General features: G+C 40.2%; 2 protein-coding genes across 4 annotated transcripts; one reads left to right on the top strand and one right to left on the bottom strand.

Annotated features, from left to right (window-relative positions):
* The first annotated feature begins 2762 nt into the window (after nucleotides 1-2762).
* prpf31 (PRP31 pre-mRNA processing factor 31 homolog (yeast)) lies at nucleotides 2763-7309 on the top strand. The gene is made up of 14 exons (XM_068324786.1): nucleotides 2763-2908; nucleotides 3605-3820; nucleotides 3901-3961; nucleotides 4084-4167; nucleotides 4268-4365; nucleotides 4735-4841; nucleotides 4968-5137; nucleotides 5248-5405; nucleotides 5500-5589; nucleotides 5805-5932; nucleotides 6170-6242; nucleotides 6664-6792; nucleotides 6883-6981; nucleotides 7066-7309. Exons 2-14 carry the CDS (start codon nucleotides 3605-3607, stop codon nucleotides 7177-7179), a joined length of 1527 nt encoding a protein of 508 aa, XP_068180887.1. The 5' UTR covers nucleotides 2763-2908; the 3' UTR covers nucleotides 7180-7309.
* A 300-nt stretch (nucleotides 7310-7609) lies between these two features.
* On the bottom strand, nucleotides 7610-17054 carry cnot3a (CCR4-NOT transcription complex, subunit 3a). 3 transcript variants are annotated; one of them, XM_068324762.1, is made up of 18 exons: nucleotides 16923-17054; nucleotides 16235-16305; nucleotides 16055-16122; nucleotides 15897-15971; nucleotides 15705-15794; nucleotides 15467-15595; nucleotides 15092-15187; nucleotides 14758-14977; nucleotides 14543-14676; nucleotides 14286-14342; nucleotides 12532-13441; nucleotides 12329-12434; nucleotides 12096-12237; nucleotides 11367-11466; nucleotides 10488-10686; nucleotides 9586-9718; nucleotides 9374-9499; nucleotides 7610-9281 (listed from the first exon to the last, which is right to left on the bottom strand). In XM_068324762.1, the coding sequence occupies exons 2-18, from the start codon at nucleotides 16257-16259 to the stop codon at nucleotides 9183-9185; spliced, it is 2709 nt and encodes a 902-aa protein (XP_068180863.1). In that variant the 5' UTR covers nucleotides 16260-16305; nucleotides 16923-17054; the 3' UTR covers nucleotides 7610-9182. The 3 variants fall into 3 exon arrangements, with proteins under 3 accessions (XP_068180863.1, XP_068180861.1, XP_068180862.1); XM_068324760.1 differs by having other exon boundaries at nucleotides 11358-11466; nucleotides 16923-17053; XM_068324761.1 differs by lacking the exon at nucleotides 14286-14342 and having other exon boundaries at nucleotides 11358-11466.
* Between the last annotated feature and the right edge of the window lie 260 nt (nucleotides 17055-17314).

Raw genomic sequence — 17314 nt, 5'->3', positions numbered from 1 at the left:
TGCTATTACCTACAAACCTGAAGAAGTTGTGACCCCCGGGTGTTTGGCGCCTGGCGGCAGCCCACTGTGTCTCCAGGCTTTACTTCACCATGTCCATGATAGCAGTTACATATCAGCCGCTTCTGATTTGAGGCTTCATAACCCCATCATTCTATATTCCCCAGAGACCAGGAGGGGACACAGCCCTGCCACGCCACGACAGCTGTAGTCTAATAATAAATCATCCGCAGTGATTTTATGTGAAATGCAGACATCAACAGACAATAAACAACCTTTTTTTTCTTAAATTGATAATCCACATATCTGTAAATGAGACAACTGTAAGAAATAATTATATTTAAAAAATCGATTAAAGTAAATAAATCAGATATAACTTTTTCTTTCGGTGCAGCCCGGTAACAAATGACCCACGGACAGGTACCGGTCCGCAGCCCGGGGACCTCTGAACTAACCAACCACGGTACCGATCCATTCACAGGCAGAACTTTTCTTCGCGCGTATTTGTCTTTGTCATTCAGGAACCAGCCTGAAAAAGGAGGAGTGGGATTTGAACCTATAATGTCTGTATACCTGCTCAGCACCTCAACAGGCTGGGCTAACGGACTATGCACATATAAAGTGTGTTTGAGTATTTCACATTTTCATGTCACCAAAGAACTGGAATTTGTTCCTACGTCCTTGGACGTCCTTGCCGCCTCCTGTTCGCTTTTATTTTGAGCGACCACTGGACATGAACACATATTGGTGACACTGCCCTCCTGTGGTCAATAGTTGTATTACACACTTTAGTTTTACTCAGTCTTCGTGTCCGAACCCAGGCAAACAATAATTTACTTTACCTTTAGGAAACTCTAACGAGAAGGGAAAAGGGGGTTACTGCTAGTTAGCATTTTAAGTAGTTTTACGATTGTATACATTTCAAATAGTAATATATGTTAAATTCCATTGCTGATAAAATATTCAGGCTTCCTCTTCTTCTCCTTTCGGCTTTTCCCTTCAGGGGTCGCCACAGCGAATCAGTTGCCTCCATCTAACCCTGTCTTCTGCATCCTCTTCTCTCACACCAACTACCTTCATGTCCTCTTTCACTACATCCATAAACCTCCTCTTAGGTCTTCCTCTAGGCCTCCTGCCTGGCAGTTCAAAACTCAGCATCTTTCTACCAGAAGGCTCTAGGCGGTAAATACGTTTGATTCCCTCTTGTGGCCAAAGTGAGGAACTACAAAAGCTTCATTTCATTTGATGCAGATGCAACACGATGCCAGTGCGTCTGGATGAAATATTCGCAATAAAACTTCAGAATATCATTTTAATGTTATTTTACATATCCTAACAATTCAAATATCACTTGTATTTTTTTTACTTTATAGACGGCAAACTTTTGTTAAGATGAACGAAATGCATTAAAACATTTCCTTTAAAGTTGGAGCGCATGGGACGCTTTTGGTTTGATGAAAATGGAGAACTATAATTTCAACGTGCAACATTCTTGATTGTTAGATAGGTTAAGCTAACAACTAAAGGAGGTGACTCCTGAGATGAACTCAAAAATCAAAAGCAACACAAAAAAACTCTAAAAGAAAGAAAATACAAACAAAATATGATATGCATGCTTCATATCTGTTATGCACACTTTTTGTTCCAAAGGGGTATTTTATGGAGACTAGTGATTATCCCAAACAAATCTATGACTTGACAAGAATTCTGTTTGCTTTACCCCAGAAAAATTGTACTGTACTGCGATTTCTAGTCTTTAACGCGAAGTTAACTATTTACAGCATGAGCGCAAAACTGGTATTGATCCTGTTATCCAAGAATGTATGTCAAGAGATGGACTTAAAAGGACGTCATCTTTGTGTTTGCAGCAACAGTGGATGGATGAGCTCGTTCCTGCAGACGGGAGGCCGAGGCAGAAGGCTCTGCGAATCAAAACGCTGACCATTCAAACACTGAGCAGAAGCCAACCTGAAGGACTGGTGTCGGAGGTGGAGGCCCTGAGCTGCAGGGTGACACCGCTAGAACTGAGTTGCTGTTCACCTCAGCAGATACACAATCAGTTAGGAGACATGATGAGGAGCGTGGTCGTCGAGCTGCAGACCGGCCTCCGCCAGAAAGACAACAAACCCTGAGGAGACTTCTGCTAGATCAGATGAGGACACCGATTTAGTTGAGTGGAAACAGAAGACTTTTAAGGTCACATGGAATTTGTGGGGCCAAATAAACGTATTTTACAAAGGAGGGTTTTATGGTTTTAATTTAGAAATACTTGGTAGTGTGTCATCGGATGTTTTTGACCTGATTCTATTAGATGCTAGAGGGACTGTTTCTTCTTCTCTAGCTTCAGTGGGCTGAATATGTGATTCCATGAAATATTCAAAGGGAAGCTCTGTCACACGAGTTGTGCCAAATGCAGAAATCGATTTTATTAGTTGTAATCCTGACCTTTTATTCTCTACTGTCTTCTGTAGACTAATAAAAGACTGTATTACTGGTTTACATGGAAAAAAAAAACTTCTCTCAATGCTGAGCACATCTTCCAGTTTTGTACATCAACTTCCAACACTTCTTTCCTCCTTTCACTGAATTATTCACTGATTGATTCATCGATTGATTCACTGATCGATGGTCATGTTTGTTGAAGCGTGACTGCCGCTCGGGCCACGATGGAGGTCTACCAGACGGACAACTCAGCTTCCTTGGAGCCACAGCTCTGCTTGTCTTCTCTTCCGCTAAAGTCAGTTCCCAGAAAGCATTGCAACGGTTGTGACGTATTTGTATGCGACAAACTGCGGAAGTCGATTTGAGGAGGAAAACATTATATACAGAAACGTTTACAGAGGAATTTGAAGCCTCATTTAAACGCATTTTGTTTTTCTGTTGTTACTGCGGCCGAAGTTAGAAGTTAGAGGTAAGTTAATGTCGCATATTAAGCGTTCAGTAACCTGACCGGCCGCGTCTAGCCAACGTTTGCTAATGCTAACTAGCGTGGCTAATGTAAATCACGCTCCAAACGAAAAACATTCTCAATTGAATTGTTCTTGGGATGATTCGAATCCAAGTCCCGGTTACCAGTTTTTGCAAACAGATTCTGTTGTTTCTGCCGATTGTTAGTTCTTAAGCACCCTAAGCCTGTCCCAAATGCAACGTTATAAAAATGGAAAAGTAATAATCTCTTTGAAACAAATAGTTTCTTTTGACAACTGGTTCCACGCCTCTAAAGACATGTAATAGAGCTTTATTTTCCATTATTATTTTTGTTTTGTCTTTTAACATTTTTGACCCCTCATTTTTATAAAATACCTTATTTAAAATATGAGTGGAAGCTCCTGACTTCCAGCAGATTAGCAACGTGTATGTTTATTATATTTCATTGCACTCAATTGAAAGGATAAATTATCCTATGAACAAAGAGGAAGAAGGAACTTGTGATTAGGTTCCGAGGTACACTCTGAAATGTTGTGACATGAGAATAATGAAGACCATTACACAGTGCTTTGGTGTAATCTGTAACAGTTGAGATCCTCTATGGTCCTTGGGATTCTGTTTGGAGGCCAATCAATCCAGTTACCTTGATTGTTCTGAAACTGCCTGCTGCTGATTACAGATGTCTCTGGCGGATGAGCTTCTGGCAGACCTGGAGGAGGCTGGAGATGAGGGGGAGGATGAGTTGTATCCAGAGGGAGAGGATGAAGAATGTGATGGAGAAGTTGTGCCAGGAAGGGCAGAGAGAGGGCTGGAAGATATCCCAGAGGAGATGGAGGTGGACTACAGCAAAGCTGAGAGTGTTGCATCCATTGCCAAGCTACGCAATAGCAAACAGGTGAGTTGTGTCATGTAAGAGTCTTATACAAGTTAATATTTATAGTAATGTTTCTGTATTATTTAAATTTTTTCCTACAGTTTTCCGAGATTATGGACAAAATTTCAGTTTATGTTGGACAGCAGCGCAAGAATTCAGAGGGTGAGTGCCATTTGCATGTGAGCACTGTATATACTGTATTACATATGTTTTAATCTTAGTGTAATGTATATCAATTATTCTTGGATTTGTTACAAATATTTTATGATGTTGTTTGCCTTCAGTCTCAGGTCCAGTTGAGGCCGACCCAGAATACAGACTGATCGTAGCAGCCAACAACCTCACAGTAGAGATCGACAATGAGCTCAGTAAGTTGGATGTCTTAACGTCTATTTTCTAAAAAGAACAAACTCAATGTTTAATGTGGTTCTCCTCTTTTATAGTTGATGTTGTTTTGCCTGGTTTCAGATATCATTCACAAGTTTACCCGCGACAAGTACTCCAAGCGGTTCCCAGAGCTCGAGTCTCTGGTACCAGTTTCTCTCGATTACATCCGCACAGTCAAGGTGAGATGAAAGGCTCATTATAAACATGTTGATGCGAGTGTAAGAAGCCCAGAATGCTTTGCTTTTCCTGCAATATACTGTAGATTTGAGTGTTTTAGTAAGTGAGACAAGACGCTTTTTGTTTGTTCTGAAAATAACACTAATTCTAATTAATGATGATATAATATTTTCATAACAAATATATCACCATTATAATATTTGTGACAGTTTGAGCTTTTAAATAAGTTCTAAGTCTGTGACTCTGAAGAACAACCACTAATATCATAATGTAGCTCCTTTCTTTTGTGCTATCACTCGGGAAAAAGGACTTCTTTTGTTATATTAGGAAAGTATTTCACTTTATTACACGTTCCATTGTGTCTTTTTCAGGAATTAGGAAATAATTTGGAGAAATGCAAAAACAATGAAACACTGCAGCAGATTCTCAACAACGCCACTATAATGATTGTCAGTGTCACTGCCTCAACCACACAAGGGTGAGTCAACAGTTTTCTGAGGGTCAGTGATGTTTATCACTGACATCCTCCATCTGTGCTGAGGGGGATGGTACCCTTTTAAATGCTCATCAAAATGTTGACTCTGTGTATTTTCATGTTTTTTAGGTCACTGCTTAGTGAGGATGAACTGAGGCAACTGGAGGAGGCATGTGACATGGCTCTGGAGCTGAACCAATCCAAACACAGAATATATGAATATGTAGAGTCCAGAATGTCGTTCATTGCCCCAAATCTGTTTAACTTTGTTGGAGCATCAACAGCAGCAAAGATTATGGGTGAGAGATGACAATGATCACTTAAAAAACTATTTTAACTGTAGAGAACAAACTTGAAAAATGTCCTTTCGGTTTCTCCCATCACTTTCTTCTTTGTCTCTGGTCTTCAGGCATTGCGGGTGGTCTCACCAATCTATCAAAGATGCCAGCCTGTAATCTCATGCTGCTAGGAGCTCAGAGAAGAACTCTGTCTGGTTTCAGCAGCACCTCCCTGCTCCCCCACACTGGCATCATTTACCACTGTGAGGATGTGCAGTCACTACCACCTGTCAGTAAATCCATAACCACAAACACTGATTTTTGTGATTTAAACTTAGTGCATAGACCTTGTAGCTATACCTGCCTTTCGTTCTTGTCTTCAGGACCTCCGGAGGAAGGCAGCTCGTTTGGTGGCTGCAAAATGTACTTTGGCTAGTCGAGTGGACAGTTTCCATGAGAGTCCAGATGGCCAGGTGACAGTCCAAACAGAGCAAATAAATAAATGTTAACTTCATGATTGAATGTGCAAAAGTACAAATTCTCTAGTATTTTCCTGTTCTCATTTGGGGGACAAATATTTTACATATATTTTATATTTAAGTTCCAGGATTTGTATATAGTTTTAAATTTTGTCAAGGCGAACTTTTAAACATTTTATCCTACTGATTTCTGAATTAATTTTTTCCAGTTTGGCCGTGATCTGAAAGAAGAAATAAGGAGGAAGATTGATAAATGGCAGGAGCCTCCACCAGTGAAACAAGTGAAACCACTGCCAGCTCCACTGGATGGGCAGAGGAAGAAGCGAGGAGGAAGAAGGTGCAGTCTGTTGACTGCTCTGTTTGCAGTCGTACTGAACATGCCACACAAATTTAGAGGAATTTCAAGTGCAATACATAAGATGCTTGAAACACGTTAATTAAAAAAACCAACACATGAAGGAAATGCATTTTGAAGCAGAGGAAGGAGCTGACATAACATTACGTAGCTGAATTGAGAATGCCAACCTTTCCATATATGTAGTTTAACTGACACTGCTTTTGTTTTTATCTGAAGGTATCGAAAGATGAAGGAGCGTCTTGGGCTGACTGAGATCAGGAAACATGCCAACAGGATGACATTCGCAGAGGCCAGTAGATATTTATATTCCACATATATGTCCATCGGAGTTTAACTCTTTCCGAGGCCATGACAAGTCCTTCTACAAAAATGATCATCTTAATAGTCCCTTCTAGAGTATCTAAATATAATCCCACATTGAATTAGTTTTGTGTTACTCATCTCACACACTCCTCTGGTTGGGCCGTTCTATCTCCTGAGAGGACGATGAATAAAAATGGATTCACTCATTTCTGATTTCATCGATTTAAAACAGTGAGGTTGCGCTGAGATCTGGGAGAAAATATCACACCCTTCAATTAGAATCGTAATTTCACCTCTTTTGTTTTACGGAAAAGCCACTGAGATGATGTAGTTTGAAATGAATACATTGTTGTTGAGGGGGACAAGCAGTGAGTCAGAAAAGCTGAGGTTATGATGTTTTGTTGCAGATCGAAGATGATGCCTATCAAGAAGACCTGGGCTTCAGTCTGGGTCAGCTGGGGAAGAGTGGCAGCGGGCGTGTCCGGCAGGCTCAGGTCAACGAGGCCACAAAGGCCAGAATCTCCAAATCCCTCCAGGTAAACTCACTAATGGCTCATTTTTTTTCTCCAGCATTCTCTCCAGCCTTTTGAGTCTTCCATTTTATTTTTACTGATTTTACACAACAGAGAACGCTGCAGAAGCAAAGCATGACGTACGGTGGAAAGTCAACCGTCAGAGATCGCTCTTCAGGAACCAGTTCCAGTGTCGCGTTCACTCCTTTGCAGGTAAAGCAAAGTCAACATCCTCTGTGGAGCAAATCGGAACACTGAGGGGTTCTTTTCCTTTATAGTCATTTTGCTCCTCTGCAGGGCCTGGAGATCGTGAACCCACAGGCTGCAGAGAAGAAGGTGGCTGAAGCAAACCAGAAATATTTCTCTAACATGGCAGAGTTCCTAAAAGTCAAGAAGGAGACGAAGATGTGAAGTCGTACATCATCATCCCACACATGGACAGTTGCATTAAAAATGCAGTGCCAGTACCTTTCCAAATTACTTGCATAGTTTTTGACCCTGTATTTTGTTACTTTTAATTTTGGTTTTTCACACCAATAAAATGAGAAAATTTCTAAAAGTGTCATTTTGTCTTATAAAAGAACAAAATGTTCACTAGGTATGAAGCAAGTTTGCTTCAGGCATGTTGTGACATACTGGTAAATGCATGAATTAAGTCAAGCTAGACTGAAGCCACCTTCATGATACTATGATCTGTTGGTGATGCTTTGAAAGAAAAAAACAATCATCTAAAATTAGTAGATATTTGAATCCATATTCCCCTGCAGAACTGACAGGACTGTACACCACACACTGACTTTTAATTTCTTAAAAGTATTTATTTAAAATTTACAATCCTGTTATAACCCCATTAACTTCTCCCATGCAGAATTGTGATAATAGTAAATACGTCTTGAAATTCACATTTTAGCAACTTAACTGACCTTTCTTAAAAGCCCCAAAAAATAGAATCTGTAAAAGGCAAATCTGATTACTTTGCTGTTTTCCTTCCTCTTCATGTCCTGAAGACCCTCCTCTCCCTCCCCAAGAAGCCTGAACTCTTAGCACACACAGAAAGTTAAAAAAAAACAGATCTGAAGGTTTCATGGTTGTTCAAATGGAAAAATCTGCTTCGGTGTTTCACCCCCCATTCAAAATACCAGGAAAAACTGATCTGTCCCACATCAGAGAACCAGCTTCAATGTCATTGTTCTTCAGCATTATAACACAAACAACCACAACAGATGAAATATTTTTCACTCATCCCATGAATTGAATTTACCACCAGTATTTTAGGATGTATTTTCACTCTACATGTAAACAGTTCATCAGTGCACATTCACTGTAAAGGGTTTCTACTCCAAATATCAGGTGGTAAATTAAACAGTGGATTTTAGGATGACATAACATCAATAGAGTAATATAACATAAGGTGGGGAGTAGTTTCAAATCAGGTTCATTATCTAATACTATCTGTGTATGTGAGAGTAATCAAGAAGTGATCTGGGTTCAGGTACATTCACCATGCTTAGTGTGACCTGCATCAAGAATGTCAATTCCTCAGTAACATAAGAACCAAACAAGTAGATTAATGTCTCAAACCCTAATTGTACTATTTATTTTACAAGTTTATTAATTTGTCACAAACATGAATGTGCCATAATAATGCATTTTCATTGACAGGTTAACTTAAAAACATTTTATTTGTAAAGAGAGGGAGTCAGAGACCAGTTCAATTGCATAGCAATTTAATCCTTGTCCAATAAGGACTCTTTCCCTGTCACAAGGAGAGGCCCTGTGGTCACTCTCAATCAGTGTTTTAATTGACTGAGACAATATCAATAAAATTATTGATAAACACTCACTACCTCTAATAGTGACCATATTCAACAGGCATCGTTGGGTTTTAAGAGAAGCCAGTCCTACACACCATGACTATATGTCCACTGTACCTCCCCATTCTAAACCACCAAATTACAGTAAATACAAGAAGGGCAGTTAATGCAAAAATCAAATCCAAGTAGTTTTGTGTCAAGTCAAAGGCTTCCAGGCTCATGTCGGGCAGGTGGTACAGAGACTTTTGTTGAAACAGAAAACGAAAACAAAACATGAGAAACATGCATGGGGTAGGCTTTCCTAATGCCACATACTGAGTGTGCACACAGACAGGCACAAACGCAGATCTCCAATGACAGCCCTCCTAGCTCATGCAGTGCGATGCCTTTGATCAGGCCCATGGGGCCTTTTTGTCAAAAGCATAGCACTGCATGAGTAACAAAGGCTTCATACTGAGATGCAACCTATACGGACACCAGTCTCCATTTTAGGAGAGTTTCTACTACACATCACAATCTCTATCCACAGTTTGAAGTTCAGTCTCGGAATGTCAACAGCAGCACGTTTTGTCCCTCTCTGTCCTTTCACATCCCTGTCCATCACTGCAGATCTCTGTCTTCAAGGTACCTGTACTCGAAGGTGAACCCCTCCTTCTTTCTCTGGCCCCATTTCTCATAGTCAAAATAAATGTAAGTGCCCTGGAGGAAAATCACAGCAGAAAATTAGTTGTTCAAAATGTTCAAACCCATGACCGGTTTCTGACTAAAAAGAAAAAAGTGCGAGTCCACACCTGTTCAAACTCATCAGTGATGGTTTTGGGCTCTTCGTGCCTCTGGAACCACATCATGTACTTGGTGTGAAACCTCCATGATTGTTTCTTCAGAGCCTTGGCTGACAAATACTGGGCCTTGGTGCCCTAAGAGATGGAGGAGTAAAACATAAACTGACCGCAAACTGACACACTGGAATGAAGAAGCACATTATATGTGAGGTTTTTTTTACCTCCAGGTAATAAAATATGAAAAAGAGTGTTTCTGTGGATAGCCTCTGGTAGAACTCGATGGAGTCAGAGTGGTGAGGTGGTATCTGATGATGGAACGGCAAGGTGGGACATGGGTTCCTCATCAGATATTGCCTTAAAGACAGAAGCATAGTTAGAAAAAAAAACAATTAAAAAAACGCTGCAAAAGCAAATCAAATTTTTATTATAAATTACTTTTTTAAACGGGCTGAATAAAGTTGAAAAAACTTAATTATTTGTGGTAGTGGTAAAAGTATCTCATTTGTTTGAGGGTCAAAGAAATGCTATAATTTAAATAATATGTCTGGTCAAATGTTATTTCCATGATTATTACTATTGTTTTGCTAACAGGCTGCCTTTTGTTTAATGTGTTTTTGTCTTGTCTGATTATTTATCGTTTCATCTGTTGACTTGCAGTTAGAAAAAACTAAAGCATATACAATACTGGGTAAAAGAAAATAATTACTCTTATTTCAACAAGTACAAGTTACACAAAAATGTAAACACTGCGTATGGTACATTTAGTATGGGAGAACTTGTTTTTCTACAGCTGCCTGAAGGGATTTTAAAATGGTCTTGACTTGACAGAGTCATATGTTGTTCTTGCTATATATGATGGGGCGTTTCTGCCTTTAATTACCACATCAAAACCCTTCAGCCTTGAGAGCAACTATCTCAAATATCTTTGGTGCACTGTTTGATTAATGGACTTCACAATACTAGCGTAGGAGTCATAATAACAACCAATAAAATTTTAAATATTGTATTATGCGTCACATTTCAAGCCTTGCTCGGTTCCTCAACGTAGGAACAGAGCAAGGCATCCACTCATGATGATCTCATTTGCGGCACATTATGAGTGGATGTCTCATGTTAATCTCACCTGATTCGCTCAGAGTCAGAGGGGTGCGGCATGTGTGTCCATGCAGACTCCTGCATGGCCTGCTGGTAGAGCTGGTCTTTGGGGAGAGGGGTGGGCCCGAGTGGACATACCCCAAGCGAAGGGGGGATGCTAACTTCAGACACGGACGGCTGAGAGACGGCAGGTGTGCCGGGTGCTGCAGATGAACCGGAGAACAGATCTAACAGGAGAAACAAAATGTGAAGCGTCAAGTCAAAGACACGAATGTTGGGCAGACCCTCTAAGAATCCTCTTTATAGGAATCATTTAAGAAACTGACCAGTGTACAAGTAAAAACCTGAATATTTGTTATATTCTGACTAACCACTGTATACATTATACACTTTGAGTAACATAAATCATTAATTACATAAAATATAAAAGAATAAACAATGATCATAGACCACAAGTTATTTTGGGGCATTATGAGATTATATATACTTAGTACGGCTAATCACAGAAAAGTCCAATGAAGGAAATGCAGCACCATAACTGCTTCTTTTTTAAATCTGTTTCTTTACTTTTTAACAAAAAAATTTCACTGAATATTAAAAACAGTCAAATTGATAACTCGTTAATAGATTCAGAGGTTCTTGGTCATTTCATCATCACAATTTGAGCCGCTACAGCGGATTCAGTCGCAGAAAATGAATGAAAATGAATGAATTTGACCCTACTCACAAAGAAAAGCTGCCAGTGTCAGCATCGCCTACTCTTCAGTGTCACAAGTAAAAACATCACTTATTCAAGTCACCCCTTCTTAGATTCATCAGTGAGCACACGAAATATTTACAACGTAAATATATGAACCGCTAATTCTTCCATATATGAGCAGTAGAAAAAGAGTCTGACCATTCCGACCTCTTTCTGTTAGGTGTAGGTTGGGAATCTCTCCATCTAGGCCTGATCCCAATGCTGCTCTCTCAGCCATCGCCTTCAAAGAACTGAGAGGCTCAGGAGTCTGGAGCGGAAACAACATAAGAGACACGACAGCAGGGTGGTTGATTAACTAAACCTGAGGATATGTGCACTTCATCGAGGAAGGACAGTACGTGAAATCAATGGTAATAAAAATATCAGTGCACATATGTATGAAAACCATTATGAGGTCCCTGACAAAAGTAAACAACAGCCAGAGATGTCTCCTTCTATCGAGCTCCATGTACTGCAGCAACACCCTCTGCTTGTCAGACAGCTGATAAATACGGAATAAATAAAACCATGTCCAAAAAATACAGAACTCAAAAACCTGCCATAATCAGTTATTTGGGCACATATAACATTTAAGCAGCTTGTTCATGCACTTTAAACTGCTATTTATGTAACACAGCCTTATGAAGAGGTGTATCCAGCATGAGCTGCACACAGACTGTATCCTGGCATGATGTTTTTATCTGAATGTGTCACTGGAGAAGTATGAGCTTCTGTGTCTGATGTGTGTGGCCAACATAGGTTTGTAGGCAGCCAGAAAATTTTAACATTTCAACATTTTTCAGATAATTCTCTTCAATTACTCTTTTACGGAACACTTTATAAAACTGTAACCCAAAGTTAATGACCTTTTTCCTAAACAGTGCTAATGTGCCTCACCTTCAGGCTCTCAGTGGCCTGTGTGTAAGAATGGGGCCCATTAAGCAGACTTCCTCCTCCAGGTGTGCTGTCAGAGAATGAGGGTGACGGAGAGCTGGGGGGCAAGGTGATGGAGCTGATTAAACTGGGACCATTGTCCATCCTGTGCCAAGTAGAGCAGTAACAGCGATGAGGGGCGTTCATATAAAGTAGTAAAAAATAGAAGAAATTCAGGTTAACATCAAATGACTCACGGCTGACTGGTTGAAGAACTGAGAGATGAGGGCTGGCTGCCTTGTGATTGGCTCGATGTGCTTAGAGCCGATTCTGTGGAGCTTTCAGCCACTACAGCACTATAACCTGTAAGAAGGTGAGAATGTTATAAAACAAGCACACTTAGAAATAAATACATCATATTATAAAGTCAAGCAAAGCAAAACATGACAAATTAACATACTTGTGCTTCCATTCTGCTTTAGTCCACTGGGTGGTCGAGCAGGAGCAGAGTTCACTCCTACTCCTCCAACTACACTGACATTCCCTCCGTTGCCACCCATCATGCCAACCACTCCAGGGGTAGAGCTCACAGAACTCGGGGGCACCTGAGAAGCACTGGGGGCTACATTTTGCCCAGGAACCAGACCCAGAATGCTGCCACTCAAAGAGTTGTGAGCTGAGCTAGAACCAAGCAAACTGAGGCCGGTTCCCGCTCCATTGGTAGTGACTCCACTGGAGCCAGAAGTGGGGATGGAAGTACTGCTCTCCACTGAAATACTGGACTGGGTGGTACTGCTCAGACCCAAGCCACCTGATGCTGCTGCCTGAGCATAAGGAGCAGGTGTGGAGCCCGAAATGAGCCCTGCCATTGTGTTTAATGGGGTGGGCTGACCGCCCAAACCTAATCCAACCATTTGGTTGGCATTGCTGGTCCCGGTCATGCCAATTTTGTTCAATCCCAGGCCTAGACCCAGTCCCAAACTGGAGGCTGGGCTGGGAACAGATGTAGGCTGAGACTGAGAATTTGGAGGTGACGAAATGGGTGTGCTGGGCGTGGGGAGAGAGGGTGCACTTGAAGTTGGGAGAAGAGGGTTGCTGGGTGGGCTGGGTGTGTTGTTTGAGGGGACAGAGGGTTTTGTCTGAAGCGGTTGCTGCTGCTGTTGGTTTGGAGACTGCTGTATTGTAGGTTGATGCTGATGTTGCTGCACTGCACTGCTGAAGCTCCCTATAAGACTGCTGCTTGTGGGAACTGCAGACATGCCTCCAACTACACTTGCCATGGACACAAGGGAGGACGAGGAGGAGGACCCAGAGGTGGTGGATGAAGAGAAGGAAGATAGCAAAGATGGTGTGCCATTCTTCACGGGAGACTGAAAGTTTTTTAAAACATCAGGAAAAGAACATTTAGAAAAAACTTTCCAACATGAAACCACAATTATACCAAGTATTTGAGAAGCAAAGTTTAATGTGAGCAATTGAGGCCCATATATGCAGATGATATACACTAATTCAGAAGTCTCCAACCATGGTCCCACATAGAAAGTGCATGTTCCTTTCAGCCAGGGCTTTGAACCAGAATTTTTTGCCAATTGGTTTGTACCGAACAGAAACAGTATAATAATGTTTCATGTTCCACCCAAGAATTGACGTACCTGAACTGGTTAGAACAAAAAAATATATAGTTGTAAATATAAATAGATAGATAGCTTTAGGACTTTGAAATTGGCAACTGAGGCAGTTAGTTAACATACTGTAGATTTGTCCCTACAGTAAAAAGAACAACAGCAATCATCCAGTTACGGAACAGAGGATGGAGAATCAGAGGGAGACGGAGAAGTTGCGGCAGCTTATGATGCAACAAAGTTTCAAAGCTTCAAAGTTTCAACTTCTCTACCCTCTCATGACACATTGAGAAGCATGAGGTCAAATATTTTTGTCAAGAACGTAAAAAAGCTATTGACCAGTTACTGTTAAATGTGAATAACTAATTTTGTTCCAGAACATTAAAAAATTTTTGGTTTCATTTTCATTTCGGTTTCATTTTCATTCCTGGCAAAATTTTTTGTTTTTGTTCCATGAATCGGTTCAAAGCCCTGCTTTTGGTGCCTGAGGATCCTAAAACCCTTCAGTCATTTCGCTTCTCCAGGACCAAGGGCGAACAGCGCCACACTAAACTGTTAATCTACTGATACAGCACAGATGAGAGCCTCTCACCTGACTAACTTCACTGTCTGTCGACCGTCCCCTTTTCTTATCGTCTTCTGAGTTCTCCTATAGGAGGAGATACCTTTATATGACAATCCACTTTTAAAATGTTGATTGAGCAAAGGAGTTAATGGATTAAAACACAATTGGTGTTGTCGAAGGGTTAGCTTAATTAAAAACAGACAAGAACATGCGCAAATTTACGTCAAAATGAGCCACAATTTAACACAACAATCATGTTTAAATATCAAAAGACAAGAACTTACAGCAGTGCAAGTGGCTGGGGATGGAGGAATAGGTGAAGAGGAGGTGGTGGAAGTAGGAGTGCTGCTGGAGTGAAGATAAATCTCATCTTCCACATTACCCTGACCTGAAGGAGAGGTTGCAACTAATGCTGCCGCTAAGAGGAAGACAGGTCAAAGAAAAATAATTAATTTCCCCTTCCCAAAGTCAAAATTAATAAACAAATCCCACAACTCACGGATGTCTTCCAGGTCTAAATCATCATACAGGAACTCATTCTCCTCAAAGTCAGGGTCTTGAGAGGAATCAATGTAGTATTCAACATCATCTTTGATTTTCTGTATTGCATCCACTGGTATCGAGTCATTGTCCAGCATTCGTAAAATAGTTTCCAGCATGCGAATGTGGAACCTATGTCTCTCAATCAAACGCTTGAGTTCTTCAATCCGATCTTGCTTCTACATGAACACAGAAAAGATTGCGGTCTAAAAGTTTCATCCAAATGTTTAAAAGCTGCATGTGATACAACTCAAATAATCATTCTTACAAAGGGAAAATAAGAGGAGACTTACATCTTTATCACCCTTCTTTTTTCTTGTCTGAACTGAAAGACATTCCACCTCACTTTCAAACTGATCCACCTGCATATTTAGAGTGTCTATTGTGCTCTGTTGGTAAAGATAATGCAAGATAGAAAGAACATTAATGCACAGGATAAACATTTCTTTATATATCTATGCTTCATCAAACTATTACATTTAATAACCCACAGCTGCTACGTTAATTATATAATTTAATTCTGCAATGATATCCTTCCAATTGAGAGATGTCACATTTACATTCTTACATTATGAATGTTTTCTCTACTTTGGCACAAGAGGAGAAAGTGTTTCAAAAACACGATTCTATGATGTGCATAAAGGAATGGTTAATTGTAGACGAATTACCGTTAGCCACTGTCCTGTTTCCTCCTTTTCCTTCTGAGCTGGATCAACTTTCTGAGCAAGTCCCAAGCCTTCTTTTGAGTACGCTTTTGTTTTTGTTTCTCGTTCTACAACCTTGAACCGCTCCATTTGCTGAGGAAAGAAAAATCATTCAAACCACGCTTAGCTGACAATCTGTTTTGTTGAAAATACAATAAAGACAAAATAAGAATCCTGAGTAGTAAATTATGAAGAAACATACCGTCTCTATAAGTTTGCGGTTCTCGATAAGCTGCTTTTTGTCCTTGATCTCGTTTGAGGCCACCCATGTTTTTATCTGGTCTCTTAATCGCTGGGAAGACAAGATGAGAATATTAAAAACAATAGCATCTGCAGATACTGTTGTAAATCAAGGACTAATTTAAGGAAAACAGGTATTTTTAACTCATCTGACCTGTAGTTTTTTAATCTCTTTTTTGAGGTCAGCCTCATATTTTTCTTTCTGGTTTGCATTAGCTGCATTGTGAAGCTGCAACATAAACAAACAAACACTTTGTACTTTTTACCACGTATTTAAAGTACAACTCAACACAGGATCCAAAATTCCCTTACCTTTTGCCAGATGTCTTCAAACTGTTCTACACCTTCAGCTACTTTTTTCAAACATCTGTCGATCTCACCTGACGAGGTAAAAGACGTTGCTATGCATAAATCTTTAGAAAAAAAATAACTCCGTCTCTGTGCAAGTTTTGGATAGTGTGATTGACACAAAACAATATTAGTCAACCTTACCTTGAAGTTTTCTCTTGTCAGCCATTGCTCTGACTACGACAGTGTCCACATTCCGTCTGTCAGAACGTTAGCTTCGAACAGAAAAAACATTCATTATTTCAAGCAACACGGAATATCTTCCCCTCAGGGCAATCAGTACACGAGTTTCCTCAGAGTGGGACTAACGTCAACTTCCAACAACCTAGCCACATAACGTTCCCTTTACAATTGTCTTCCCCGCAAATAAATAAGGGCATTTCAATGCATAACGTTTGCATTATCCTCTGCCAATTGTTTTACTTTTATGAACGCATTTGATCTTGCTTGTTTCCAATGACTGACATGAATGTCAGCTAAAATTAGCCACCTAGCCTGCTATCGTTAAATACAAGCTAGTTTCTTAGCTCGTTTACCTCGTTCGGATAACAACTGAGTCGCTTCAAAACAAGCACCGCATAGCATATTCCTTTATGTGTGTCATATTCATACATCGATATCTCGGGGTCCATTTAATATTTCATATGACAGTTTTGCATTTTGAAAGCAAAAATATACTAAAGTCGTTCTTATCGTAAACCTGCAAGCTAACACAGCTAACTGCCTGGCTAGCTATGCATAAATGCTAGCTAGCAGCTTAGCTAGTCAAATTTAGGAAAAGGGAAACTGGGTCACTCGACCATATAAATTTGTACTTATTTCAGACATTTACCTAGGGTATGGGCTTTCGTTTGTCTTTTTTTCAAATACAGCCAAAACTAACTCCAGAAAGTCTTCTTTACTTCCAAATTATATTTTCTTTTCGACAAGCTCGTTCAATGTAATGTAGCTGAAGATGGACGGTAGCTAAAATCCCACCTCCGCGTTGGAGCCCCGCCTTAAATCTAATATACCAGATGTGATTGGTCAGAATCCAGGTCCGTCACTGGGTAACTTCCGTTGGACAGAACAGAGAAAAGGACATTCACAATATTTCCTCTGAAACATGTCGATACTCCAGTAACCCCTGATTTTACTGTATGAGTAAGATTTTTCATTCATGCTAACAACAAATGAAGTTGTTGAAATTTATTACTCTCTAAAATATATTATAAAAACGCATAC

The sequence above is a fragment of the Antennarius striatus genome, chromosome 9 (genome assembly GCF_040054535.1).
Source record: "Antennarius striatus isolate MH-2024 chromosome 9, ASM4005453v1, whole genome shotgun sequence".
NCBI lineage: Eukaryota > Metazoa > Chordata > Actinopteri > Lophiiformes > Antennariidae > Antennarius > Antennarius striatus.
This window is presented reverse-complemented; position numbering and strand designations above follow the sequence as displayed.